This window comes from Salvia hispanica, chromosome 3 (genome assembly GCF_029641045.1).
Source record: "Salvia hispanica isolate PSC_SH4W2 chromosome 3, Shi_PSC_v1, whole genome shotgun sequence".
Lineage (NCBI taxonomy): Eukaryota > Viridiplantae > Streptophyta > Magnoliopsida > Lamiales > Lamiaceae > Salvia > Salvia hispanica.
This window is the reverse complement of record NC_142694.1, coordinates 60379419-60407180: the sequence shown is the minus strand read 5'-3', so window position 1 is coordinate 60407180 and position 27762 is coordinate 60379419. Positions and strand designations below refer to the sequence as shown.

The window sequence follows — 27762 nt, the reverse complement described above, 5'->3', positions numbered from 1 at the left end:
ATGTTTATCTCTCACTCATACATTAATCTCACACGCACATCTCAATATGCACATGGTGTCTTACCAAGTGAAGTGACCTTCCACGACCAAGATGCAAAAACGAGATGATAACAAAGAAGATCATACCGAAGAAATCACAACACGACACGGACAGAAGAAAATAGTTCCGGATAAGAAAATTTGAGTAAGCCATGGATGGATATCCATCCACCAATACTACCTGAAATAAAATGCAACAATTTTGACATCCAAATTCACTAAGTAATGCTAGATCATCAGTTCATAAGATGTAGTCTTTCATGGCAAATTCCTCTTGACTGACAACAATTATCATCCCATCCTTAGTGCCAACTCGAACACTTGTCATCACTTTGTTCATAAGCGATACCCTTGACCTATGCAACACAGTACCATTCAGCCAAGTGATCATGTGCTCGCTAACATTAAAAATAGCAAGCTCACTGAAACAACATCAAAATGGACGTGTGATTTCCGATCAAAAAGGAAATAAACCTGACAGTGATAGCCAATGAATTAAAAGCACGTTCACTTCTTTTCCTCTTCTTTTGGTTCTTTGTCTTCTTCCTTCTTCTGCAAGAACTGGGAATGTTAGAGATATACGAAGAGTATGTAATAACTCCGTAGAACATACAAACTACAACAGATTTGCATAAACCAGTAGTTGATTTTATCTAGGCAATACATATGCTTATATTGAATTGTGATTGTAGATTGTGTTTAATTCCACTAGCAGAAGAAAATGAGCTATATTCAATCATGTCATAAAGCACACAACAAGATGTCCACATTCTTAAGTGGCACGGGATTTTAGGAAAAGTTGTTAGGTAGAGTAAGGTAGAGAGAAAAAAGTTGATGAATATTTTAATGAGTAGAGAGGGATTTATTTCCAAATATAGAAAGTGGACATCTTGAGTGAGCCAAACTAAAAAGGAAAGATGGACATCTTGAGTGGGATGGAGGGAGTTCACTCAAACAAAGTAACACACCTCTGCAACTAAATGTACTTTTTGGTAAAACTCCATCTTAAATGAAGATATGATTAAACCAGATGATACAAATAGCGAAGCAAGTTCCAGAAGGAACTGAAATAGAAGGTAGAAATGATATAAATCACCAGCCATAATATACGGAAATCTACTTTTTATTCCAACTCACCTCAGACTGATTCTGGATGGAAGCAAGCAAATCTTTGATGGCAGGGTCATTTGGATCAACTCCTGGGAGCTGTTGAAGCAAATCTAACATTAAATAAATAATAAACCAGCAGTCTAATGTCTTGAACTTGTTTAACATGTAACTACATATTAGATAATTCACTCAATTCAGCAAGCTATGAAATAAAATAAAATAAAACTATAACTTTAACATTACTTGAGCCAGCATGGAGGACATATAGGATTGATCTGGAAATATCGTATTCACATCATTTGGGTTTGATTGATCACCCTGACTATCTTGCACAGACAATTGAAGAGCTACAAGGAAAAAAGTAAATTTGTATTAAGTGATCTGCAGATTATTCTACTAAGATCCTGAATATAGAAAGAAGTTAATTTGGAAAAAGAAACAAGTCAATGCAAGATAATGGCAAATGATCATTTAGCTCTCACCAAGTTGTAAATCATGGTCATCAGCAGATGCATCAGACATGTCAGTATCCCTCACAGCAACCGTGGAAGAAGAATCGTCCATTGACATAGCTAGGGCTTGCTGTAACAATGCATTCTCATCGTCCTGTAAGAAGATATCTTATGTTAATAATGGATTCTGAACAAGCCACATGCATTCAAGAGAGTCTCCAAATTATTTTTGAGAAATTCAAAACCCAAAAAGAAATAGACAAAATAAAAAGAAATTTGTCAAGCATTTTTTCCCCTTTTTATGTATCTAAACATGACAGAGTAAACTTTTTGGCATAAAAAAGAACAAATTTATGGTACTTTATTCCACAAAGACAATTGACATTCAATCTTTCAAAAGGATGGTTGCATAGTATGGAAAATGTGAACATTCAAAAAGTTCTAAACATGCCACATCAGATTCGCACAAGATCTAAAACCTTATATTCTTGTGTCCCTTACTATACCCCCCCGCGCGCACCGGGGGGGGGGGGGGGGGTGTATGCTAAACAATAGTTAGTAAAAAGAGATCTCGAACCGTCAGATCATGGGTCTTCTTTTCAGGTTCAGTTGTTCCAGGGTTCACATTCTCGGTCATGGTTACATCCTGTGAAGTAGATTGCTCGCCTTTTTCCCCTGTTGCAGCTTCCTCTGCAGCCTTCTTTGCAGCTGCTTCTTGTCTTGCTCTCTCCTCTTCCATTGATACTCTAAGTGCAAGAGCAAGTTCAGGATCCAAGTTTGGATCCACGCCAAATTCAAACCCTAACCCGCCACCAGCAGCAGCTGCAACATAGCCACTTGATCCTTCTCCATCACCTGTAAATATTGGGGTGCTGCACAAAAGAATAATATTAGAAGATATAACATGATAGATTCAGTTTCATTGACAGAAGTTGCAACCTGAAGTAGAGAAAAACCTGATAAGCACATCTGAAAGAGCACTGGGACCAGGAGGAACATGTACAATATGACTGCTATCGTTGTTATTTACAGCAGCAAGTAATGCCTCAAGCTTTTCTGTCTTCTCTTCATCTTCTTCACCAAAGTTTACAATATCAAGAGCTACACTATTCTTTTTCAATTTTCTTCCAATCAACTCCAACGCCTTCTTGTCATATGTAACAGGACTGCAACAAAGTACATGACTCCCTCAGAGACTAACGAAAAAAAAAATTAAACTTCAAAATTACATAACTTAATGGCTAGTACCTTCCCACAAACACGATGATCCTTTGCTGCTGCTTCTTATTTTGGCGATGTTTGAGGGCCAACTGTGCAACTTGGATCCCAGCTGCTAAGTTCATCTCACCACCTACTTCCATACCTACACAGATCACCAATGCACTATGCTAAACTAAGGTAATTACAGGGAAAATAAATATTATGGCATAAAAAACACAATATTTGACAGACAAACGCTTCCACAACTGACTAAAAAACAAATCATGAGCCTTCAATAGTACCATCCACAATCCACATACATAAGAAACCGAAAGCTCATTGAGTTCCATCCATCGTCTTAAACCCAAACTCAAATCAACCAACAAAATTTCAACTTCCGCACAACTTAATCAAACCAGCTCACAACTTCAAATTTTCCAATTACCACATACCATTACATTAATTTTCACATAGATAGAAGGCTAACCGTGTGCACAGGCCAAGATCTTGCCAAGATCACTGGTTGGAGTGACCAAGACACGAACCCCCTTTCCAGCCATTGTCAGCACTCCTACTGTATTCTCTGGATTTGCCTACGAAAATAATAATAAGAAGAAGAAGAAAGATACGCATAGAGCAGAGCTAAAAAATTAGCAAAAACTAACCACAACTAAACCAAAACCAAAACCATTATCCAAATCAATACGGGGCATAGAAATTGATACGCTTATCAACAGCACAAACACGTAACGGATAAAAAAAATGAACCCGAGGATATGAAATAGCTGAAAAATTGGAAGAAGAAGAAGAAGAAGAAGAAGAAGAAGAAGAAGAAAAACCTGAGTCTTTGCTCCAGAAATTAAGCTAACAGCGTCCTTTTGAGCGTCGAAGCGAGTGGGGGAGTAGTCGCCGTTACGCATCCACTCCGAATTGTCAATGCAAATCATCGTAGCCTATTAATCCATTGAAAAATCGAACAGTTAGCGATTCGTAACTACGGAGAAGGAAGAACTGAAACCTGATTTGTAAATGCAGCCAATTGAAATGAAATGAAGCACAGACCTCGAGCACCATGGTTGCAGAGAATTGGAATCGAAGTGGAGGGATACAAACACAGCCAAAAAAAATGAGGAGAAATTAGATTGTTTTGTGAGAGAATTTGGGGTTACTTGGAAGAGGGGCAGTAAATATGGAGTAACATTTTTCCAATTATAGAAGAAGGGTTTCTTTATTTACTTTCCGGTTTGATCAATTTGACCCCTCTCATGTCTCAAAAATTATAGTTAGACCCATCGGCTATGTGTATTTATACGTTAGTCTAGGAAATTTCTTAACATTTGAATTGTAATTTGGCTACAAAAAGTATTTCTTAAGTACATTATGAAATAGGATAAACAGTTGCGAAGTAGAGCAAGAAAGCAAACAATTCATTAGTACTCCCTCCGTCTCGCTCAAGATGACACGTTTTCCTTTTTAGTTTGTCCCAACTAAGATGACACATTTCCTTTTTTGGTAACTTTTTCTCTCCAATTAATACACTAAACCACTTTTTCACACTCCTATTAAAATATCCATCTTTCTTTATCTCTCTACTTTAATACTCACACTCACCTTCTCTCTCTCTCCAATTAAACGCTTTAACCAATAACTCCTAAAATCTCGTGCCGGCTAAGCAATGTGTCATCTTAGCCGGGACGGAGGGAGTAGTAATTTGGCATGTTCAACGTCTCAAATATATTTGTAAAAGGATAACCAAAAATTTATTAGTGATTGGATATTTATCATTGTTAATTGGGGCGTTATATTGCTAACTTATAACTTAATTGCTAACTACAACTAAATAATAGTCATTAGATATTCAAATTAAGGACTTAGATCATTAATCTCTAAATGTCAATACGATCAATAAAAAACGTCAATAAGGTCATAGAATTAATTTAAAAAAATATCAATAGGGGTATTAATGTCAATTAACTACATGTTTAGTTATAACTAACTTTTAAAAGAAATCCCAAAACTTTAAATTCATATAACATATACCAAATTAAAGATAATTTCATAAGGATTCCAACGATATCCTACATGCATATGTTCCGACGTCGAAATTTTAAAAAAAATTCGAAAATTTTTAATTTTTTCGTACAAGCAGAAATGTCAACATACTATATAAAATATGTCAATATAATACATGTAAAATGTCAATATAAGCAATGAGTTAACATTCTTAAAGCATTGTGTTGGCATTCTCAAAGCATTGTGTTGATATTTTCGAAATACTATATTGACATTTTCATCCAAAACCCTAATTTGGAGTTTTTTTTATCTTTTTTTGTTTTATTAATAAAAATGAAAATTACACGTAGCAAATTGTAGATCACACGTTTTCTAAAATCCTGTGGCCTTAAATTAGTTGTAGTTAGCAATTAAATGATAAGTTAGCAATTGATCACTCCTCTTGTTAATTGAGAGTTATATTATTGGTCAAAATATAAGCATGACATGTCCACGGTTCAAAACTGCCGGTTTGTGGACGGTTCGGTGGTTCTTTTTTATTTTTGTCATTTGAATTTTGAGTCTTTAATTAACTATACAAACTAAAAAGTGCATAAATAAAATCCAAACAAAATTAATAAAGATGACAATTGCTTTTATTAACTTAGGGCTCGTTAGGTAGGGCGTAAAATGCCATACCGGCACGCAAAAGCCCTCTGTTTCTGGAGTTATCATCTCTTCTCCACAGTTTGGTAGAGGGCGATTTTCTCGGCGGACCCGGCACAAAATATCCGGATCTCGCGGAGTTTGAGACTAGATTCGCCGATCCTTGCATTTCACTATCTCACAAATCTTGAGGTATTATTTTTTCTCTACTTCTCCGCTTTAGTTTTGTGGAGCTGTATGCCCAATTTGCCCTCCTACACGCTAGCATTTCTTCGTCTACTCCCAATTGATGGAAAAATCCGATTTTTCAATTCACATTCAAATTCGTATTTCAATTTCATCAGTCGCCATGTTTCATCTCAAGGTAAAGGGAAAAAAGTAGAAAATTTTAGCTTACCCTTTTTTTTTTTTTCTTAATACATTGTCGTTTTGGTGCTGTGATTGCAGACATGAAGATCAATAGCATTTGGGGTTTATAGATACCAGAATTTTACCAAAAAGGGTTTTCTGTGAGTCCCATTTTCCTAATTATGTAAAAAAAACTAATCTTTTCTGGGGGTTGTGTATTCTGCTATGGATATTTAGGAATATTTTAGCTGCGGTTATTTGTTTGTCAAACCTTGATTTGTTTTGTGGAGACTAAGTTGACTCATATTGCAAACAATTGAGCTGTGTTTATGTCAGAAATTATATAACTTTTGGTCCTTTTTAGTGAATGAATTCATGATCAACTCTTGATTTTGCTTTATGAAGACAAAGTTGCTAATTAATCAACTTTACTCTTGTTAGTAACTGTTCTAATGATCAAACTTGTGACTGTTTGAAATTGATCATTGTTGCTCCATCTAAGTTGTGTGTGAGATCTCTTTGTGAAATCTTGATTTGGGATATTTCTGATTTTGAGATGTGTTGTGTAAAAAAGAATCAACTTTACTCTTGTTAGTCAATGTTCGATGATCAAACTTGTTGACTGTTTGAAAGCATCATTGTTCTACTCCTGATTTGTGTGTAGTTTTAAATTCTTTGTCAACTTTGCTCTTGTTAGTAAATGAATTAATGACCAAATTTGTTGATAGTAAAAAGCATCATTGTTCTGCTTATCTAAGTTTTGTGTGTGTGTTGAAATTCTTTATCAATCTTGATTTGTTTCATGTAGACAAAGTAGGCTTTATTCTTGTTGGTAAACAAAATCATACAATCAAACTTGTCTTCACCTTCACATAATCAAACATGTGTGTGTGTGAATTGTCAGGGAGCATTCAAAGAATTTCAGATCAGAAGACATCAAGCATGAATCGAAGGGAAGAATTGCGTTGTGACAGGGGCGAATTCTGGCATTGGCTCTACAACTGCAGAGGGCCTAGCTGCACGGTTCGACTTTCTTGCAATATATCTTCCATTCTCCACTGCCATATCATACAAATCTTACATGCCTTGTTTTTTCGTGTTTTTGAAGTGGAGCAATGGTGTATATAGTGTGCCGGAGCAAGGAGAGGGGCGAGGCTGCACGCTCAAAGATCCAGTCTGCAACGGGCAATAAGAATGTCCATTTGGAGGTATTGTATCATTTTCTGCGTCGTTTCCACACTTGGACCTGCGTTTACTCGCCCCGTTTCTTGCAGATTTGTGATGTTTCTTGCATTGGCGATGTGAAAACTCTGGCGTTGCGATTTTCAGTGAAGGATGAGGCTGTGCATATTCTGGTAAATTTTGATACTTCAACCATCTTTGTTACTTTTTAGTCTCCTAATTTTGGATGATTTGATCCATCTTTGAAGGTTAACAATGCCGGTGTGCTCGAGCAAAACCGTCTCACTACCTCCGAAGGGTAAACCCACATTCACGACTGTGTATAGCATAACGTTCCTCTATCTACTAAGACGGTTTTTGCCATTTTAAAAAAACTAGGCACAAGATGAATTTCGCGGTGAATGTTCTTGGCACGTACGCCATGACCGAGCTCATGCTGCCATTGCTAGAGAAGGCTGCACCCAATGCTCATCACGGTTGCATCGGGCGGAATGTACACCTCTCCATTGAGCTGCAGGTAACTTGACCTAACTTTGCAACCATTTACGTTTTCTACGTAGCTCGTGTCCCTGGCTCGTTAAACAGGGTTTATCTTCGCAGTTCAACAGCAAGGAATTCAATGGAGTCGAACAATATGCCCGAAAAGAACATGTTATATGCTTATTCATTTATCGACCTAGAAAAGACGATTAATGAAATGGATACAACGATACCACTAGGACTTCCCTCGTTCGTGAGCTTTTGTTGTCCCTTAGAAGCCATCGGAAATAATGCATATGGAGGAACTGGTCTGGAGATGGCGACGACTGATTTTCTGCGCTCCAAGAACCAGAGGAGCAAGGACGGACGAGGGGTTAAATGTCTTTTCATTTTGTAAAGTGGGGGCAAGGTTGTCTCCACAATCGTTTATACAAATAATCAGCACAGTATAATATGCCTACCACACATTGTAATAACCCATAATGGACTTCTATCAAACGCCATACTAATAGGGATTAGTTATTTAAATCTATAGGATTAACATTAATCTAAGAATTTGAGGAAATCCCGTAAATACTACCAAACGAGCCCTTAATGTAAATTTCAATGAGACTACGATACAATTATACAAGTTAAAACTTAGAACGATTACTATTTACAATTAAAAAAAAAAACTTAAATATACTTGTATGTAAAAACTTAAGTTGAAGTCTTGAACAATAAATTCAAATATACTTGAATGTAAATTACAACGAGACTATAACGAGATTATTTACAAATAAAAAAAAAATTGAAGTCTAGAACAATGAGATTATTTACAAATTAAAAAAAAATTGAAGTCTAGAACAATAAAGTTAAAAGTACATAGTATGTACTCTTGGTCGGCGAATGAGATTTTTCTAGATGACGAAATTGAGAACACATTTAGCAATTCAACCTTAAATGTTGAGTTTAGTCTAATAATTAACAATCATGGTAGAATTGTCAAAAGTCTTTTGGATTTAGTCTTATAGAGAAGTCTTCATCACCGACTAGAGTATTAAGGTTTGCAAAACGGGCTACCCGTGGGTACCCGCACCCGACAAGTCAGGTACCCATACTCGATTTCAGCCAAATTATTTGTCTCAATACCCGCCCCGTAACATATCGGGATTACCCGATACCCGTGTCGGGTATCCCGTACCCGACATTGTGGGTACCCGTACCCGACCCGAAAATTAATTCATAAGAAAATAAATTTATGGGACATAAAATATTTGCTACTACTAATTAACTAAAATAGAAAATTTGAAAACCCTCATAGACGACAATGTTTCCTAATTAATTTACTTTATTAATTTTGATGGTAAGTTTGAATAGATTAGGAAAAAAAGTGAGGGGAACTCTATAGCTAGTTCCGCTGAGTTTTCAACTAAATATTCATTGGGATATAAAAATGTTTCAAAAGATCTCTTAAAACGCTTAGATTCCATAAAGTATTAAAAGATTGTATATAGCTAATACTAATAATATCGGGACTAACGGGTATACCCGCTACCGCAAAACTCTAAAACATACTACCCGATCCCGCCCCATTTCCCGTTATCGCCGGGTAGCAGATATCAGGTCGAAATGGGAATTACCCATTACCCGCTACCCATTTTGCCACTCCTAAAGTATATACAAATACAATTATACAATTGTATTTTCATATTAACTTTAAAGTTGAAACAAATGAAAAAAAAATAAAGAAAAAAGGACTTGAGCTCAACTTTAGCCTAAAATTTAAGTTGAGTTGCCTATGTATCCGCGGACCGCAATGCTCAATTGCTTGCGTATATGCGATGCTCAATATACTAATATTATACAATTATATTTGCATATTAACCACCAAGAGAAGAATACATATTGCAAAGTGAAAGTAGTATGAGCTATCGATTATGATAAATAATGAACAACTTAAGTAAATTATGAGCACAAGAACAAGTTAACAAATAAACAACTTGAGCAAATTGGAGAGAATAGAGATAGAGAATAGAGAAATTAAGATGGAGAGAATAGAGGTAGAGAATAGAGAAATTGAGATTAAGATGAGAAATACTTGCCACCATAAGAATGGAGTGAGTAGAAATGATGAGGAATGGGTATTTATATAAGCAAAATAAGGGAAAATCTGATATTTAAAAAATAAAAAAAAATTCAAAATCTGCCGGTTTTCTGTCAAAATACACCGGTTCAGTCCACTGTTTCTTACAAAAAACGGCGGTTTCTGACTGGTTTTCAAGCCTACTCCTGCCGCCCTATGCCTGCCATCTGCAACCTTATCCAAACCACCGGTTCCTGACAAAACCGGCCGGGCTTGACGAAAAACTGTCTATTTCTGCCACCCTACGCCGAAAACATATGGCCTGAAACTTACATTTGAACTGGGTAACCGGCGGTTTGCCGAACTCATGAACCTGAACCGGCCCTTGATAACCATGGAACTGACAGCCGATTCTGAACCGTGTTGCCAGTTCCGGTTCTAGACCGGCGGTCCGGTAAGTTTTGGGAATCTCTACATGTATTGAACTGATGACAAAACGCAAGTCATTAAAGTAAGACATTTTCCCAACGTGTTATTCCGCTATAAAATGAGATTTCATCTGTTGATTCTGCAACAGTCTCATACATGAAAATCTGTGTAAAAAAAAAGGCAGCCTAATCTCGAAGCAGTCTTGGCCATTGGTTACTTGATCACCCGTTTCAATCCACAACATATCATACCTCCGGCTCTGGATCGGAATGCACGAGATACTGAAGCTCCTCGTTGGATGTAGGCCCGAGCATGCCTCAAGGAGCCATTTTGATCAGAATCCAAACTGATGCTGGAGCTCCTTTCTATGCTAGTGGAGTCGCTGGTGTCGTTCGAGGATGGGGACCGGGACCAGGTTTGTGCCTAGTATTCACCTTCCTCCGCCATCCATGAAGCGATTGCCTCACATGGGCGGACACAATGGTCTTCTTGAACTTGGACCCCATCTGCAACGCAACAAGGAATAACAAACAACAGGGGATTGGATGGAAATGGATGCAAGAGCCGCGTTGTACCTGAGCTACAATGACATAGAGAGGGAAAGTGATGAAGCTACACCAGAACTGCGACACCACCCTGCACAAAAATTCCCTTTAGACTTCCATCTTTACACAACAGACCATGACTGGGAACACATTACCCAAATATCAACCGAATCGCCAGGAATGTGTGATCTTCGGTGTAGCATGATGCCGCCCTTATCTCCCACTGGACACCAAACACAAATGATGTGTTTATTATCCTAACATTCTAAACTTGTATATGAAGATCAAGTCTTACCAATGACCATATATACGTTGCCATCTCGAATGCATTCTGCAAAAAAAACACAACAACATTGTTGCCTAGAATACCTATATTCTTTTGAATCTAAATCCTAGTAATGTAACCTAACCTGAAATGATATGAATTGTATCAACCAAAGAAGCAGCCTGGGCTTTCCAAACCAGAAGAGCTCGTCCCTTAGATTGAACGTCCGAATTTCTGTCCACTGGCTTGGCTCCATGATTTCAACAGCCAACTTTACAACTATTCGGTGTAGCTTTGTGCCCAGTAGAAGGATCAACTGCTTAAGCATGGCGTAAGCTATTGATAGATGAGGAAGATTCGCAAGAAAAAAGTCGCAAACTTACAATGATGGGAGAGAAAGAGATCCAGAAGTATACATTTGTTCCTGATGCCAGAGAACAGTACACCTTAGAACAGTAACTTAAGAGCACAAGTGATTACGATTTTTAACTGAAATTTGTCATCACAAGAAAACGGTGAATGCATTCAGTCGACTAATGACAAGAACACAGGTAAATTGCTTTAGTGCATATTTATAGACAATATTTAGTCTAGTAACAGTAAGAGGATCTTACCATGAAATCCTAGAGCAATGCATGTGATAGCAAAAATCCAGAGCGGGATACTGCAAAAGATGCGAGGAAATGTTATATGCGTTCACTTAGTCTCTTCAACTAATGTAGCTCTATAGACGAACGAGTCTTTGCAGCGTTTTATATTATTCTAGTACCTGATGCCTACAATATCTCGAAACTCTTCCTCCATGCTCCGAAGCATGTAATTATGGAAGTCGTAAGTGAACGGTAATTGATGAGTCTGCAAAGATAAAAGCCAAATCAAAGAAAAAGAATCTTATACATTAATTCCCTTTGTGAAAACCAATAATTGGCTCTTCCAAATTCATTAAAACTATGTTACAACAATTGACAATAGAATTTAACAACTTACAGTAATGAAGCCTAGTCGCAGTGTCATATAATCAGCTTGGCTTATAGAACTCCAGAATTGGCGGCTGAAACAAAGCTAAGTAGATACAGGAGCACATGAATTTCATTGGTAGTATTATTCATGGCTAAAGCTTCCTAATGACTCAATTCCTAAATAGCCTAGTGTTGTCCTTGTTGCTCTCTAACTCATGTCAACATATGTAATCTGTGAGACTTTGTGTTGACGTACCAGCCAAACAAGAAGTCTGTTCCGACTCCAAGGATGAGATGTGTGATGAGCAACAAAACTCGATATGCGCCTTATTGGCTCACCATCTGTTCCGACATCTTCATTATCTACTTCTATTTTGCAAATTCCATCAGTTATGAATATAAATTTTGCCAAATATATGACAGCATCATATCAACTACCAGCAGATGTATCCTCAGTTATCAGGCCACGAAGAACGAATTTTTTGGCAGTATTTTCCCATGTTCTCCAACTATAAATCTGCATCCAGGACAACAAATTTTGCACATGCGCGCCAAAGTAATGTCAAGATTTAATGTGGAGATGAAATACCGACCTTGATCATGGCTAGTGCGATAGCTAAGAAACTGTAAGAGACATGAGTAACGCCCAAAACAAACAAGAACCGATGGAGCTGCTCAAGGCTCTCGTGTGAAGCAAATGGTTCACGATCCTGAGAGAAAGAGGTGGATTATGAGACCCTCCCTTCGGCATTTGATTTTGAGGTTGTAAACATTCATCTGGACATGATTCTAGCTTCATTTCAGATGTTACTCATGCATCAGATATGGTTTCATAAATTAAGAGTCTTTTGTATGATCATTTGTTTTGTAATATTGGACCAATATTCAAATCCATTTAAAGGTCCACGACACATTCAGTTTAACATTCAATGTGGGAAAGAAAACTCACTATCAGACTCTTTCAATTAAGGAAGATAAATAATCGTGATGAATGAATATACTAAACCATCTAACACCACATAAAGCAAGGAAGATTATCCAGGTTGAGTGGGCAGAAAGCGGAAATAAGACAAGAAACTATCTACGTACCTTAGGGCAATAATCATAATCTAGGTCTTCCAACAACAAGCGTGAAATCGAGGAATTAAAATGACCAAACCTAAAAGCAACAGTATGTCTATCAAGAGCTTCTTGTTGTGCAGATTTAAGAGAACATGGATAGAAGCGGCTGCTCATCAATGTCAACGGCTTGATACAAATTTTGGCCACAAAAGTAATCCAATGACCCATAAACACTGAGAGGAGCCCAAATACCATTAACTCTGCTTCACACAAAAGAAGCATCTCATGAAACCAAAACACAAGAATATCAAAAGACTACTAATATGCCACAAAAGAGCACCTTCTTTGATCTTGTCCAAGGCAGCAAGAAGATGCTTCCTTTTAGTCCTATCCAACCACTACACACAAGAATACATTAGTTAAAAATTCAATAATCCAAGAAGCCTTTAAAAATCCACCATTGTTACACACACAAACATACAGGAAAAAAAGACTTACCACCCCAAACTTCTTCAAACCTGTATGAAGCAAGAAGCTAATGGAAACCAAAAGAGTGATAACCGTGGCCACAGCCCAGGTGGGTGTCCTTGCCAAAGATCTTTCCTCCTTACTTTCCATCAATAAAATATTGAATCTTTAACCACCAAAATGATTTTGGGAGATTATAGAATCACAATTGATCTGTTTGAATGTCGACTCAATTGGCCTAGGTAGTCACCATGACATCTTCAGCATTAAAAATTGGCAGCATGGAGTGTTGTACAAAAGGGTGGCACAAGGCAATATGGGCCCTTTTCATCAACCATCAAAATTTATACAATAAAATGCAGAGATTTGAGCTCAAAAAACGTTGGCGTGGGAAATCCATGATCTGCACAATTACTATTATTTTTTTTATTAAATAAATGCTACACGACTGTATGTATTTCATGACCAGGTCAGCAGTAGGTTATGTACTAAAAGCAAGCATTAAAATTCACTATTTATAGAGAAAATTATGATAATTATTTTACATTTTTTTTATTGAGAATAGACTAGTGTATCAAATATGGCATTTTTCATGTCCTGTTTCATTCTTTTACTTTTTAGCTTTCAAAAGATATACCCATGCATTACGTGGTTATTATTTTAGAGACAAAATTCAAATTGTTTTGCATATAACTTCATATCTATCTGAATAAAATTATGCAATCACAGTATGTTCTGATTATGAAAGTGTACTTAATACTTTTAAGGGCAAATTGTACGTACGGTCATGAACTTTCAAAATAGTTTGATTTTCTCGTGAACTTTAAATTTTGCATGAAAAGTCATGAATTTATTGGACCGTGTAAATTTCTTATCCGACCTGACCTGATAGATTTCAAACACAAGCTTATCCTACGTGCGCCGGAGGCGTGACTTGACAAATGACAAATTTAGGGTTCAATTCGAACTGCGGAAATAATGCTATGCTAAATTTGATTTGTAGAATTCGATTTGTATGTTTATGTTGATTTGTATGCTTAATTCGATTTGTATGTTTTCATTTGTGTTACTTGTATATTTGTGATAAGTCCAGGGACAGAGATTGCAAGGATAGAAGAGAAACAATAAGAATTAGTGGATTTTGTCAAGTCACGCCTCCGGCGCTCCATGTAGGATAAGTAATTGTGCCGGAAATCTATTGGGTCAGGTCAGATGAGAAATTTGCACAGTCCAGTAAAGTTCATGATTTTTCATGCAACATTTAAAGTTCACAGAAAAAAAAAATTATTTTAAAAGTTCATGACTTTATAAGCAATTTGCCCTATTTTTAAAATATTTAATAAAAATAATAATAATAATAATAATAATAATAATAAAATTAATGGTTCAAATTTCCTTACATTCTTAAAAAAATTCGACTTATTTCAACGACAGTAATTGTTTAACTCCAATGTAAAAGTTATATTTATACTGAACTAAATGTTTTACTCAGTGACATATGAATCTTTTTTTATTTGAACCGTAATTATAATAAGTCTTTATTACTTATATAAGAAGTATGACAGACTTGACAGATAGATTACTTTTAGAAAAATGTTTTAGTGACGTAATAGCAATACCATAATGGGATTAAAATAGTAATTGAATATTATATTGTATTTTTAATTAAAATTTTGTTTTATGTATGTTCTTTAATCTTTAGTACCCCTACGATTAATTTGTTTATTCAATACGCCTATAACCTATTTAAGGATATTAATGTTGATTATGCATATATTATGCATGCATCTAATAACATGTGTGTCATACAATCTTTTAAAAATGTGACTGGATAATAATGTTTTCATCTATTCCCCTTTTATTACATTTATTAAAAATGATATTATTTAAAATTTTAAAATATTAGTATAATTTTATTAGCAAATAAAAAATACCGGATTTCTTTACAAATTAGTTTTATAAATTTTACTTTAAATAATTTAATAACAAATCATTAAAGTATTAAAATTTGATCTATGATGTATTAATACTAATTATATATGCGGTTTTGATTTAAAAATTTTCATAAGTTAGATATTAATTTTTACATTCCAAAATTTTAGATTTTTTTATAACATTACAACTCAATAAAAAAATAATCATATGTTCTTAACTCATGTATTTAATATTTTAAAGCTATATATTTAATATTTTCTCATTTTTTTTCGAATAATAAAATTCCTAACTCTAAAAAAGTAATACTATTTGATATCGTATTAGTAGAGTTTATGATTCTTTTATATTTTTTTAATCAATTCGTTGATATACTCCGTATGATACATTGAAAAAATCTAAAATTAGAAAAGTGGATTCATCCAATTATTTTCGTATTAAATAATAATTTATTTGATTTTCAATTTTTGCATTGATATATGATACATTGAGATAATCTAAAATTAGAAAAGTGGATTCATCCAATTATTTTCATATTAAATAATAATTTATTTGATTTTCAATTTTTGAAACAATACACTCGAATCTCAATAAAAAAATAATTGTATGTTCTTTAAATCTTCTACTCCCTCCGTCCCGCTTTAGCAGTTCCATTGACTTTTCTGCCATTTTTTTTGTAAAAATAATAAAAAATAGTTAAAGTGGAGAAATGGTAAAGTAAGAGACACAATAATGTAGATAAGACTCTTCTCTATATTATTCTCTCTCTTAATTTACCATTTCACCCCTTTAACTATTTTTTATCATTTTTACAAAAAGAAGGCAGAAAAGTCAATGGGACTGCTAAAGCGGGACGAAGGGAGTATTTAATAAGTATTTAAAAAGTATATAGTTATATTTTTTCTTTTCTTTTTCTTTATATAAAATAATAGAGTTCCTTGCTCAATTAAAATATAAAATATCACATTTAATAAAGAGTAAGGAAAATAACATAAAAATTAAAAGATAATGCAAGATATTATTTTATAATTCAATTCAAATCTGAATAAGATAAATTTTTATTTTTTTTATATTTTTTGATATACTATAAAATAAATGTTTCATAAAACTCAATGAAAAAAAGTTATGAAAGAATAGCACAAAAGACAATGAAAAAACTAAAATTAAATTATAGAATAAATATGTATTTTTTATATTTTTTGATATACTATAAAATAAATGTTTCATAAAACTCAATGAAAAAAAAAGTTATGAAAGAATCACATAAAAGACAAAGAAAAAACTAAAATTAAACTATAGAATGATTGAATAAAAATTTATTTAAAAAACATTTAATGCTATTTAAGTTATCAAATTATTTTACAATTAAATATAAATATTTAGCTATGTAGTTTGTTAATTACTGTAATAGTTGATTCATAATATATATTAATGATTATCAAAAAAAATAATAGTCTTAAATTTACATGACAAAAATGGTTTTTAAATCCGTTTTAATTTTTTTAAAATCCATTGCTTTAGTGCATGATTAAGTTTATCTCCAACTAGTTTCACACCCGTACGATGCACGACATTTTATTTTATTCACTTTAATTTTAAATTGTTTCATGAACAAAATTAAATAAGTTTTGAAATAAAGTAGAATGAATTAATTAGAACATTGTTAGATCTCTATTGTAAATAAAGTTATCATATATAAACAAATATATATTTTATTTTAATAATTATAATTAAATTATGTTAACAAAGTTAACATACAGTTAACATACACTCTGAACATATTTAGTTCAATAAATAGTAAAACACCACATCAAGATATAAGAAATATAATTGTTGAGCTCCTAAATTTTATTGTAGGAGCTCCTAAGTTTTATTTTACACATTGAAATATTCAGTGATATATTATTATAATATTCTTGTATTAGAAAACAAAAATAGATGGTGATGCATTTTTTATTTGCACTATAAATACCTGCAAGTATACAGAGTAGGTATAGTATAGCAAAAGGTTAGTACCGGGTATCGAACACAGGGAAGATGTACACAAAGTGTCTATCTTCTACTAGAACTCAATTACTATCTGGAGAAGCAAGAATTATTGGAAACTTTTTGAAAACAGTAAATATTAAAAACAGTAAACAACTAAAAACAAGCAAATCACGGAGAGAAAAGTATAGAGATAAGGAGAATTCCAGGGATGTGCTTTCGCTTTAATGGTTATACAAATTCGAAACTACAATACCCTAGCACAGTTAATACTTTGAAAGGACGAGTCACCTAGCTTATGCTCATGCGATACAAACGTTGATTACTAACATTAGGGTTGTCAATCCTAACACGTAACTCCAAAAAGCTCCTAAGACCCTTGAAAAGTCCTCACTCTCACTTAACAGTGCCGTATTAAAGGAAGCTAACTGTAGTGTCTACTAAGTGGATCTAACTCGCTAGAACTCTGTCACAGTTATGAAGCAAGTTGTATTGAATCATACATAATTGTGTCACTCAATTATGAAGCATCATGATTAACTTAGGAAAGAAACAAAGTAAAAACAAAACGGATATTAAATAGAAAACGGAATTGTATAACCAAAGTTGCTACTAACACATCCCTAGAATCCTATGAGTTTAGTTACACATGACTGAATAAACTAAAAACATAGATTGAAGGGAAAGCAATTTGAACATAAAACTAAAGCAAATAAAACCCGTAGGTTGAATCCTTGTCGTTCTTGATGTTCTTGAAATCCTTCTTCAACTCCTTGCACAATTGAAGTACTCTAGCTTTTGATCTCTATGAATGTGTTCTTGTTGTGTGTCGGAAAAAAAAAACTCTCTTTTGATGAAGCTTGAGGTCCTATTTATAGGGGAAGATTATTCCTCATCATAGAAGGAAAAGATCTTCAAAATTTGGTAAATCTTGGAGCAAATCTAGGGCTGGTCGGATTCGCCGCCTTTCTCCGGCAGGCCGCCGCACCTTGGCCGGCGGTCGCCGCGTTGGAGTCCAGAGACTCTGACCCTTCGGTGGCGGACCGCCACATGTCCTCCGGCGGTCGCCGGGCGAAACTCTTCTCCTAGCGTAAATTTCCAAGGCGGGCCGCCACATAGCTCTGACCGCCGGGCGCCGGCGGTCGCCGTACAACTTCGCGGCGGTCGCTGGTCGCCGTCTGACTCCAGATTTCCAGACTATGCGTTTTTACTCCCCTTTTTCGGCTCAAATATGCACATTTCTCACAAAACACGTCAAAATACCAAAATGTATAGAATATGCAAATAATGGAACATGTAGAGTGATTTTGATAACAAAAACGGACCAAATAATGGCCTTAAAACTGTGCAAAATCCGGGCGTATCAACTCCCCCAAACTTACATTTTTGTTTGTCCTCGAACAAAACACTAAAGACACAAGAATAGACGCACGGAATGCACAAAGACTAGACGTCATAATTGCCTCAAAAGATGAAAGAATAGATTAAGCATGGATTAACACAATCAAATCAAGCAAGGCTTAATAGTGCACTTTCATTACTAACTCGTGGAACACCTTGAATTCAAGCACTCACATGTGGCAAACTTCCAAAGATGGGAAGTGTTCTTTCTCTCACTCTCAAAGTGTATAAAGGTAAAGTGTAAATCACTCAAATCATGCATCATGCAAAGTTTACCATAGGCTTGCTCAAAGTCTAATCCCTCCTCTACTCAATGTGATTAAGCATCAAAAGTCCGAAAGGTCTTTCTTTTCGGTTGTAACGTAGGCTCTTTGGTAGGTGATGAATATTTGGCTAAAAAGTGACTCAAATATAAAAATATCCCAAGTAGAGTTAGGATGACTCCACTTTTCTAAAACTTAAGGCACTTCTAACACTTTATTTTTCTCCTTCAACTTACTTTCAATCCTTCGTTTTTTTTTTTTTTTCACAACCTTTCACACATATTTTTCTTTTTTTTTTCTTTCTTTGTCTTTCTCTTTCTTTTTTCTTTCTTACACATCCTTTCTCTTTTTTTCTAAGATCAAGCACATATTTGGAATTTTTCTCAATTTCGCAACTTGTACTTTCTTAATATTAAGCACACTACTTTTTATACTTTCCTCCCTATCTCTCCAATTCCTTTACAAAAGAAGATAACAAAAACTATACTAACCCAAGGAATTGTCCCCCCATTTATTTTGGCTTCCAAAGAAAAGGCTTAAAGGCTCAAAATTGGCTCCAAAGGAAAAATTTGAGAGGGTCGAAAATTTTGGATATAAAAGTAGCTAAGAAAAGACGGCCTAACATCCTCCTAAATCAGCTTAAACACTATGTAAACTTAAGCAGACTAAGAGCAAGTTCTAGAAACATATACATGCATACAGATAAATCACACAAGAAAGAATTTAAGGCTCAAATCTCACAAGGTAGAAGCACGATTCAAGGTGAACAAGCAATTCACTAATTATGCACCTTTTCACCCAACCATCATATCAAAACGTTAAGCCACACTTAAACATAGATGGAATATAATATCATTGGCAACTCGGTCTAATGTGTCCCTAAGCATGCGTGTTTCTAAGTTCTTCATGTTATGTTCATGACATGGATTCAAGAAAACATTTTTAGAACACAAAACTCTCCTACGGGTTTTTGGAAAATTAAAGCAAAAACAAACAAAAAACAAAAAGAAAACCCTAAACTCACGGTCCACCACTTCATCCCCCCAAACTTATTTACAACAAAGTGTAAAATAAGTTTGTAGAGTCGGTAGGGACGTGAGTAAACTACTGAAAACAAAAACGTACCCTGAAAAATTTCGCGTAGAGGTTGAGCGGGGCGAAAATTCGAAGAATTTCAAAAAATCGCGCTGGAAAATTGTGCCCAGGTGGCGGTCCGCCGCACGTCAAAGAAGCTTTCCAGCGTTCAGGTGGCAGACCGCCACAGAGCTTGCGGCGGTCGCCACAGAGAGGTCAGAACCTGCGAAAATTTTTGCAAAGCACAAAATTAAACCAAAACCAAAAATACTTAAAAATAAAGCAAAAATTGTTAAATCAAGGAAATAAATCGTCTCAAAAACATCCAAAAACATGGTACAAATGCTCATTTAAAGTCATCGAGCTTGACTTCTTCAATCTTGAGGAGGTGGATGGAAACGGGCGCTAAGATCCTCGAAAGCTCCAACGAGGTACGTGATATCACTCCTCATTGTCTCTCGTTCCTCTCTAGCTTCGGCGGCCATCATTCGGAGCTCTTCATATTGTTGACGCCGATGAGCGTCTTCCAAACGTTGTTGCTCCCAAAATTCTTGTTCCGCCGTGCGCCAATCGCCTTGAGCCGTCCACCCTTGGCGGTTGTAGGCATTCTCCGCTTGTTGCTCCGCCCATCGATTGTCCCAAGTGTTGGACATGTTTTGCATGTAGGAGAAAATTTCTCCTAATTGGGCGGAGGTGTTGACTTGAAACTCCTCTTCCGGATTTGGCCTCCCGCGGCGGCGGTTCGCTCTTGTCCGGCGGCGATGTCCTTCCACTTCCTCTTCTTCTTCTTCCTCTTCTCGTTGTGGTTGGGATTGCGGTGGTGGCGGTGCTTCATTCCCCTGAGCTTGTGAATGCTCCGCGCCCTCTTCATAGTTATCAATGGCATCAAACGCGGAATCCTCATCGGGCTCAAATTGAGGAATGCGAGAGGGAATGTTCCTCTTTCTAAACTCCCCATTGACGGGGTTAGCCTCGATAGCTCTCCGGTGGGCGGGTGTGTCGAGCTTCCAATTGGCTTGGTTTGCCCAAACATCGACCTTGGTCAATTGCGGGAGTGGAACGGGAAAGTGATCCCCCGCTACTTGCATAAAATACCCTTGACCCCACTGATCGGTCTTCAAAAGCCCCACTGAAAATAGCACCTCATAAGTGATAAACTTTTCTCCACCATCCTCCGTCATACCGGCAAAAGATACCCCCAAATGTTCGCCAATTGCCGTAATCAATCCCCCACAACAAATGACGCCCTCGTCTTTCTTCGTGATCCTATCCACATAGTAAGTAAAGAGGGTCCCATAATCGATTCCCTTCTTGTTGAGTAGGCACCACATCACGTTGAGCTCCGTTTGGGAGACACTTCCCCCATCGATACGAGCAAACATAAGCTGAGTCATAGCACGATGGAGGTACCTCAAGACGGGGTTGCGAATTGATGAAGACTTGGCATAGCCCGCTGCATGCTCTTGCTCATTTGTCATCGCCCCCCAAACCTCTGAAAATTTATATTCATTGTCCTCTTCGGGGTTGGGGTCGAAGCAATGGAAGATCCCACTAAGCTCTTCCATGGTGAGCGAGTGCCAACGGTTCCCTAAGCGGAAATCGATGCTAAGTGGAAAATTTTGGCGGCGATCCTTAGTGACCTTTAGCGAGCTTAGGAACTCAAGAGTATACTTTCGAAACGATGGCCACTTCCTTTGGAACATGTAGACGAGGCCATTCCCATCACCCACGTCGCACAACTTCCAAAAATCCTCCATGATCCCCAAAGTTTGGAGAGGGAAATCGTGGGGATATCTAGAAGGTGCCGTCTCTCGGGCCGACACTTTCTTCCACATAGCCTTTTGCTCTTCCATGGCAAGGCTAATGCCATAGTTCTTCGCATTCTCTGGTTTCCCTTTTGATCCCATTATCCTACAAAAGAAATTACACTCTTAGAAGAGTACCAACAAGTAGGAGATCAAAAGTTCCCCCAAACTTGCATTCAACCAAGTAGAAATCAAGAGATAAGAACTTATATGCAAGCTTGGGTACAATAGCATCCTAATTTCTAGCATAATAACATGTTAAGCAAAATCAACAAAATTAGGACACAAAAAATCATCCCCCAACGTGAATTCATCCCCCATGCAGAGACGTATCAACCAAATATCCATAAGAACCAACAATCTCTACAAAATCACAAATATTTAATTCATGGAAGTAATAATAGCCTCACAATGCTATGAACATGATTGCAACTTTTAAACACTATAAACCAAGAGAGAATCATCATTCACAACTTAATAATCACCAATCAAGCAAAATTTAAACCATAGAATTCAAAAATTCATACACATAGTCATCCCCCATCATGAATTAAGAGATTCTACCGAACAATTCACCCAAAATAAAGCACAATCCATGGAAGAAGTAAAGCAAAACTCAGAAATTGAGTTAGGATTCATACCTTTTTGTGGAGAGAATTTGTAGAAGAAGAGCTTTAGACTTTGAGAGAATCGAGAGAATGATAGTGTGGGTGTGTGAATTTGGTGATTTATATAGGTGGGGGTTGTGTGCAAGGAAGAAATTTGAGAAGGAATGTGAAAAGGAATGGAAAACATACCTTTTATGGCTCACTCCCGTCTCTGGACTGCGTGTGGCGACCGCCGCGTCTCTCGTGGCGGGCCGCCACACGGGCCTTCGTAAACAGCAATCCTGGCGGGCCGCCGCGGCCCGTGCAGCGGTTACTCTGGCCCGCCCTAAGCCCGATCCTTCCTGCACATGTTAACACACGTGTGGCGACCGCCGTGCTTTAAGTGCGGCGACCGCCACCCGTAAATTTTTTTTTTTTAAACATAACATAAAAAAAACGAGAAGGTAAAAAAATAATAATAAAAGAAAATTGGGTTGCCTCCCAATAAGCGCTTTTGTTAAAGTCGTTAGCTCGACTTGAAGTGGCCCACTAGTTGGGCGGATCAATAACTCGAGTGTTGAAAATTGGCATAGGGAGCAACTTGGTCCCTAGCTTCTTCCACCACTTGTACTTTCCCTCTTTGGTTTTGATGACGTATATCTCGGGGTCCTCTTTGGGTGTTTTCTTTCTCTTCTGTTTCTTCTTCTGTGGAGCAGATGTAGAAGAATTAGCATCACCCTTTTTAGAAGAGTGTCTTACCTCTTTGACAATGTAGATAGTGGAGGTAGAAGGATCCTCCGCTTCAAAGGGATCTTTGGGCTTGGTCAAGTCGGTAGCCATGACTGCTCTGCACTGTTGTTCCATTTTTGCCCGCTTTGCCTCCTCAAATTTTAGCATCTCGCGCTCGATCTTATAGGTGGATTGACTATGATTATCTCTGATTGTAATCTCGCCATGACCTACATCAATCAAAGCTTTGCAAGTGGCAAGAAAATCTCGCCCTAAGATTAAAGGGACGTTCTTGTCTACTTTCATGTCAAGCACAATAAAGTCGGCGGGAAAAATAAAATCATCAACTTTAACTAAGACATCCTCAATCATACCTACAGTCTTGATGGACGAGTTATCTGCCAACCTGAGTGTTACGTCTGAAGATTTGAGTGGCCCAATGTTGAGCCTTTCGTAGTACTTCAGTGGCATGAGATTGATGGACGATCCTAAGTCGCACAGTGCTTTGTCAACTTTCCCTTCTCCAATTCGGCACCTAATGATGAACTGGCCCGGATCTCTTTGCTTCACTGCCCTTTCCTTTTGGATGATCTCGCTGCAATGATGCGGTAGCTTAAGGTCGGCTTTAGTCGGCTTTTTCTTCCTCATTACCGCCTCCCTTAGTAGCTTTGCATACTTTGGTATCTCCTGCAACGATTCAACAAGAGGAATGTTAGTATGGACCTTGCAAAACATGTTAAGGAAATGCTTGAACTGCTCTTCAAGCTTGAACTTCCTCTTTGGCTGAAAAGGGAGTACAATCCCGTTGTGCCGCACAAGCTCCTGCTTAGTGGACGATTCTGCCTTGTCAGTGGCGGGCCGCTGCGGGGTGTGCGGCGGTCCACCGGCGACTGGGCAGTCCTGCCTGGTTGACTCTGCCGTCTCAGTGGCGGGCCGCTGCGGGGTCTGCGGCGGTCCGCCGGCATCTGGGCAGTCCCCAGATTTCTGCTTTGCCACCCATTTCTTGTTAATATCATCCACTCTTGCTGTTGCCTTTGCTCTATCCTCATCTAACTTCTTCTGAATTTGCTCCATTTGAGTGGTAATATTGGTTACAGCTGCCGAGATTGTGTTCATTCCTTGCTCGAGGTTGTTTATCCTTGCTTCGACTACTCCGATCTTGGTGTCATTAATCTTCCTATCTTGCGTAATTACTTCCAAGATCTTCGTGATTCCTTGTTCATACTTGTCTTCCTTCTTCATCGGCTCAACCACTCCTCCTTTGCTAACATTAAATCCTGCAGGGGGTTGCAAGTAATTATTGTTAGAATAAGAAAGATTTGGGTGCGGACGGTTCCCATTATAATTATTGAAATTACCGCCCCCCTGATTAGGGCGATAATTGTTATTGTAGTTTCTGGGACCGCCTCCTTGCACGTAGTTGATTTCTTCCACAGTTGATATGGCAGTTTCGGGTGCATTGACCGCCACTATGGAAGTTGTTGGAATTGGATCTTCCTTCCTCGAGATGTCCATTTGATCAATCCTGACTCTAAGTTCTGCTAACTCCTTAGCAAAAGAACTTTCCTCGGCCTCTTCTATGGCTGCTACTCTTCTCGTGGCATGCCTTTCCTTAGACCACCCCCGACTGTTGGTGGCGAACTCCTCGATCACCGCCATGACATCCTCTCCTGTCTTTCTTAGAAATCCTCCATTTGCCCCTGAATCAAGCATAGCACATATTTTCTCGTTAAATCCATTATAGAGGATTCCTACCTGATGGTCTATGGAAAAACCATGGTTTGAGCACTTTCGAAGAAGAGCTTTGAAACGAGCAAATGCCTCATAGAGGGGCTCGTCATGGATCTCACTTTTGAGCTTCAAAATAGTGCCTGGCGGGTAGTATTTGTCGAGGAAGGTAGCTACGATGTCCTTCCATGTGGAGACTTTTTCTGGTGGCATACACTCAAACCACTCTTTAGCAGAATCAATCAATGAGAATGGAAAAAGTCTTACCCGTATGGCATCGTCGTCGACACCATTTAATTTCAGAGTGTTTGCGATTTCCACGAATTTGGAGAGATGGCGGTTAGCATCTTCAATCGCCCTACCTGCAAAAGGAGTTTGCTTGACCCTTTGGATAAGGGGCATGCGTAACTCAAAATTGTTAGCATCAATACGAGGGCCGTTAGGAAAAGTGATCATATTCCCATGATTGAACATGTTCATCACAGGTAATGTTTCTCTGTTCTTCTTTTCCATGGCTTCTCGGGCTGCTCTCTCCGCATCTCTCTCATCCATCAGCAACTTCACCATCTCCTGCAGCTTCTCAATATCTGTTCGGTCACCCATTTTTCCTGATCCTTTTTCACTTCTTATTATCCTACGAGTTCTTTCAAGCTCTAAATCAAGCGGCTCTAAGATGTACTTCCCAGAACGCGTTCGCATACAAAACCTGCAAGACTCGAAAACAAAAACAAATTAAACAAAAAAAAAAAAAAAAAAAATTAAAACAGAAAGCAATAAAAATCCAAAGTAGTAAAATTATCCGTTTGAAGATATCACTCCAAAGTGAATTGTCTTCCCCGGCAACGGCGCCAAAAACTTGATGCACTTTTTATTTGCACTATAAATACCTGCAAGTATACAGAGTAGGTATAGTATAGCAAAAGGTTAGTACCGGGTATCGAACACGGGGAAGATGTACACAAAGTGTCTATCTTCTACTAGAACTCAATTACTATCTGGAGAAGCAAGAATTATTGGAAACTTTTTGAAAACAGTAAATATTAAAAACAGTAAACAACTAAAAACAAGCAAATCACGGAGAGAAAAGTATAGAGATAAGGAGAATTCCAGGGATGTGCTTTCGCTTTAATGGTTATCCAAATTCCAAACTACAATACCCTAGCACAGTTAATACTTTGAAAGGACGAGTCACCTAACTTATGCTCATGCGATACAAACGTTGATTACTAACATTAGGGTTGTCAATCCTAACACGTAACTCCAAAAAGCTCCTAAGACCCTTGAAAAGTCCTCACTCTCAATTAACAGTGTCGTATTAAAGGAAGCTAACTGTAGTGTCTACTAAGTGGATCTAACTCGCTAGAACTCTGTCACAGTTATGAAGCAAGTTGTATTGAATCATACATAATTGTGTCACTCAATTATGAAGCATCATGATTAACTTAGGGAAGAAACAAAGTAAAAACAAAACGGATATTAAATAGAAAACGGAATTGTATAACCAAAGTTGCTACTAACACATCCCTAGAATCCTATGAGTTTAGTTACACATGACTGAATAAACTAAAAACATAGATTGAAGGGAAAGCAATTTGAACATAAAACTAAAGCAAATAAAACCCGTAGGTTGAATCCTTGTCGTTCTTGATGTTCTTGAAATCCTTCTTCAACTCCTTGCACAATTGAAGTACTCTAGCTTTTGATCTCTATGAATGTGTTCTTGTTGTGTGTCGGAAAAAAAAAACTCTCTTTTGATGAAGCTTGAGGTCCTATTTATAGGGGAAGATTATTCCTCATCATAGAAGGAAAAGATCTTCAAAATTTGGTAAATCTTGGAGCAAATCTAGGGCTGGTCGGATTCGCCGCCTTTCTCCGGCGGTCGCCGCGTTGGAGTCCAGAGACTCTGACCCTTCGGTGGCGGACCGCCACATGTCCTCCGGCGGTCGCCGGGCGAGACTCTTCTCCTAGCGTAAATTTCCGAGGCGGGCCGCCACATAGCTCTGACCGCCGGGCGCCGGCGGTCGCCGTACAACTTCGCGGCGGTCGCTGGTCACCGTCTGACTCCAGATTTCCAGACTATGCGTTTTTACTCCCCTTTTTCGGCTCAAATATGCACATTTCTCACAAAACACGTCAAAATACCAAAATGTATAGAATATGCAAATAATGGACATGTAGAGTGATTTTGATAACAAAAACGGACCAAATAATGGCCTTAAAACAGTGCAAAATCCGGGCGTATCAGATAGCTCATGAGAGTTCCAAAAATATCATAAAATATGTAAATATGATAGTAATGAAACAAATGAACACAATTAAATACTGGACAGGAAAATTAGTCATTTACTTCAAAATTACTTTATTTTGTAAGCTACTTATCAGTATAAAAAAATAGTAGTTAATTAGTAAAAATTCCAAGCGAACTTCAAGCTAAGAACGCAAAATCAATGAAATTAAAGTTAAAATTAACATGCCAAACTTAAATTAGTGATGGAGGCTAAAATAGTCAAAATAAATCACAAATTAATGTTATAAAAAAATCAATAAGAATATAACAATATTTTATATCTAAGCATATTGTTAAAGCTAAAAAAAATTATAACCTTAGCTCACTACACTTAAATAAAGAAATATAAACTAATAATAAACTAAATGTTTTATGCTATATTTTTGTTTTCCTATATCCACGCTTGCTTTTCTTCCTCGTGCAGTAGGTTAGATTTTTTTCGCTTCTTCAAGTCTTTTGTATACCATTTCTTGGAGGTCTGATTTTTGTTCCTGAAATAGAAGAGAGTAAAGATTACAGAACATATAATGATATTTTACACCATAACCCACCATTAAAACTTACATATATAAAAAACTTTCAAATTCTTGTAAGATAAAACATAGTAATAGTTCTGCAATTGTCAAGGAAAATAGACTATATTGTCAAGAAATTCATAGACTATATTAAATATAATCTACTAAAATTAGTAGGTTTAAAAAATATTTT

The 27762-nt window shown here is 37.0% G+C and overlaps 2 protein-coding genes, 1 long non-coding RNA gene and 1 pseudogene across 3 annotated transcripts; 1 reads left to right on the top strand and 3 right to left on the bottom strand.

Annotated features, from left to right (window-relative positions):
* Window positions 1-92: 92 nt before the first annotated feature.
* LOC125215674 (26S proteasome non-ATPase regulatory subunit 4 homolog) lies at window positions 93-4020 on the bottom strand. Its single transcript, XM_048117170.2, has 11 exons — window positions 3864-4020; window positions 3641-3754; window positions 3289-3394; window positions 2850-2964; window positions 2558-2767; window positions 2179-2473; window positions 1632-1755; window positions 1393-1496; window positions 1177-1245; window positions 514-591; window positions 93-395 (listed from the first exon to the last, which is right to left on the bottom strand). The coding sequence occupies exons 1-10, from the start codon at window positions 3873-3875 to the stop codon at window positions 547-549; spliced, it is 1194 nt and encodes a 397-aa protein (XP_047973127.1). The 5' UTR covers window positions 3876-4020; the 3' UTR covers window positions 93-395; window positions 514-546.
* A 1416-nt stretch (window positions 4021-5436) lies between these two features.
* On the top strand, window positions 5437-7866 carry LOC125215675 (uncharacterized; annotated as a pseudogene).
* A 1946-nt stretch (window positions 7867-9812) lies between these two features.
* LOC125215673 (MLO-like protein 4) lies at window positions 9813-11662 on the bottom strand. Its single transcript, XM_048117169.2, has 8 exons — window positions 11543-11662; window positions 11388-11437; window positions 11157-11197; window positions 10919-11089; window positions 10804-10839; window positions 10664-10731; window positions 10539-10599; window positions 9813-10469 (listed from the first exon to the last, which is right to left on the bottom strand). Exons 1-8 carry the CDS (start codon window positions 11587-11589, stop codon window positions 10329-10331), a joined length of 615 nt encoding a protein of 204 aa, XP_047973126.2. The 5' UTR covers window positions 11590-11662; the 3' UTR covers window positions 9813-10328.
* Window positions 11663-11769: 107 nt separating this feature from the next.
* LOC148931191 (uncharacterized) lies at window positions 11770-13401 on the bottom strand. The gene is made up of 6 exons (XR_016136459.1): window positions 13293-13401; window positions 13135-13192; window positions 12326-13054; window positions 12171-12249; window positions 11989-12101; window positions 11770-11835 (listed from the first exon to the last, which is right to left on the bottom strand). It is a non-coding gene; the product is annotated as an uncharacterized LOC148931191 (long non-coding RNA).
* Window positions 13402-27762: the final 14361 nt, after the last annotated feature.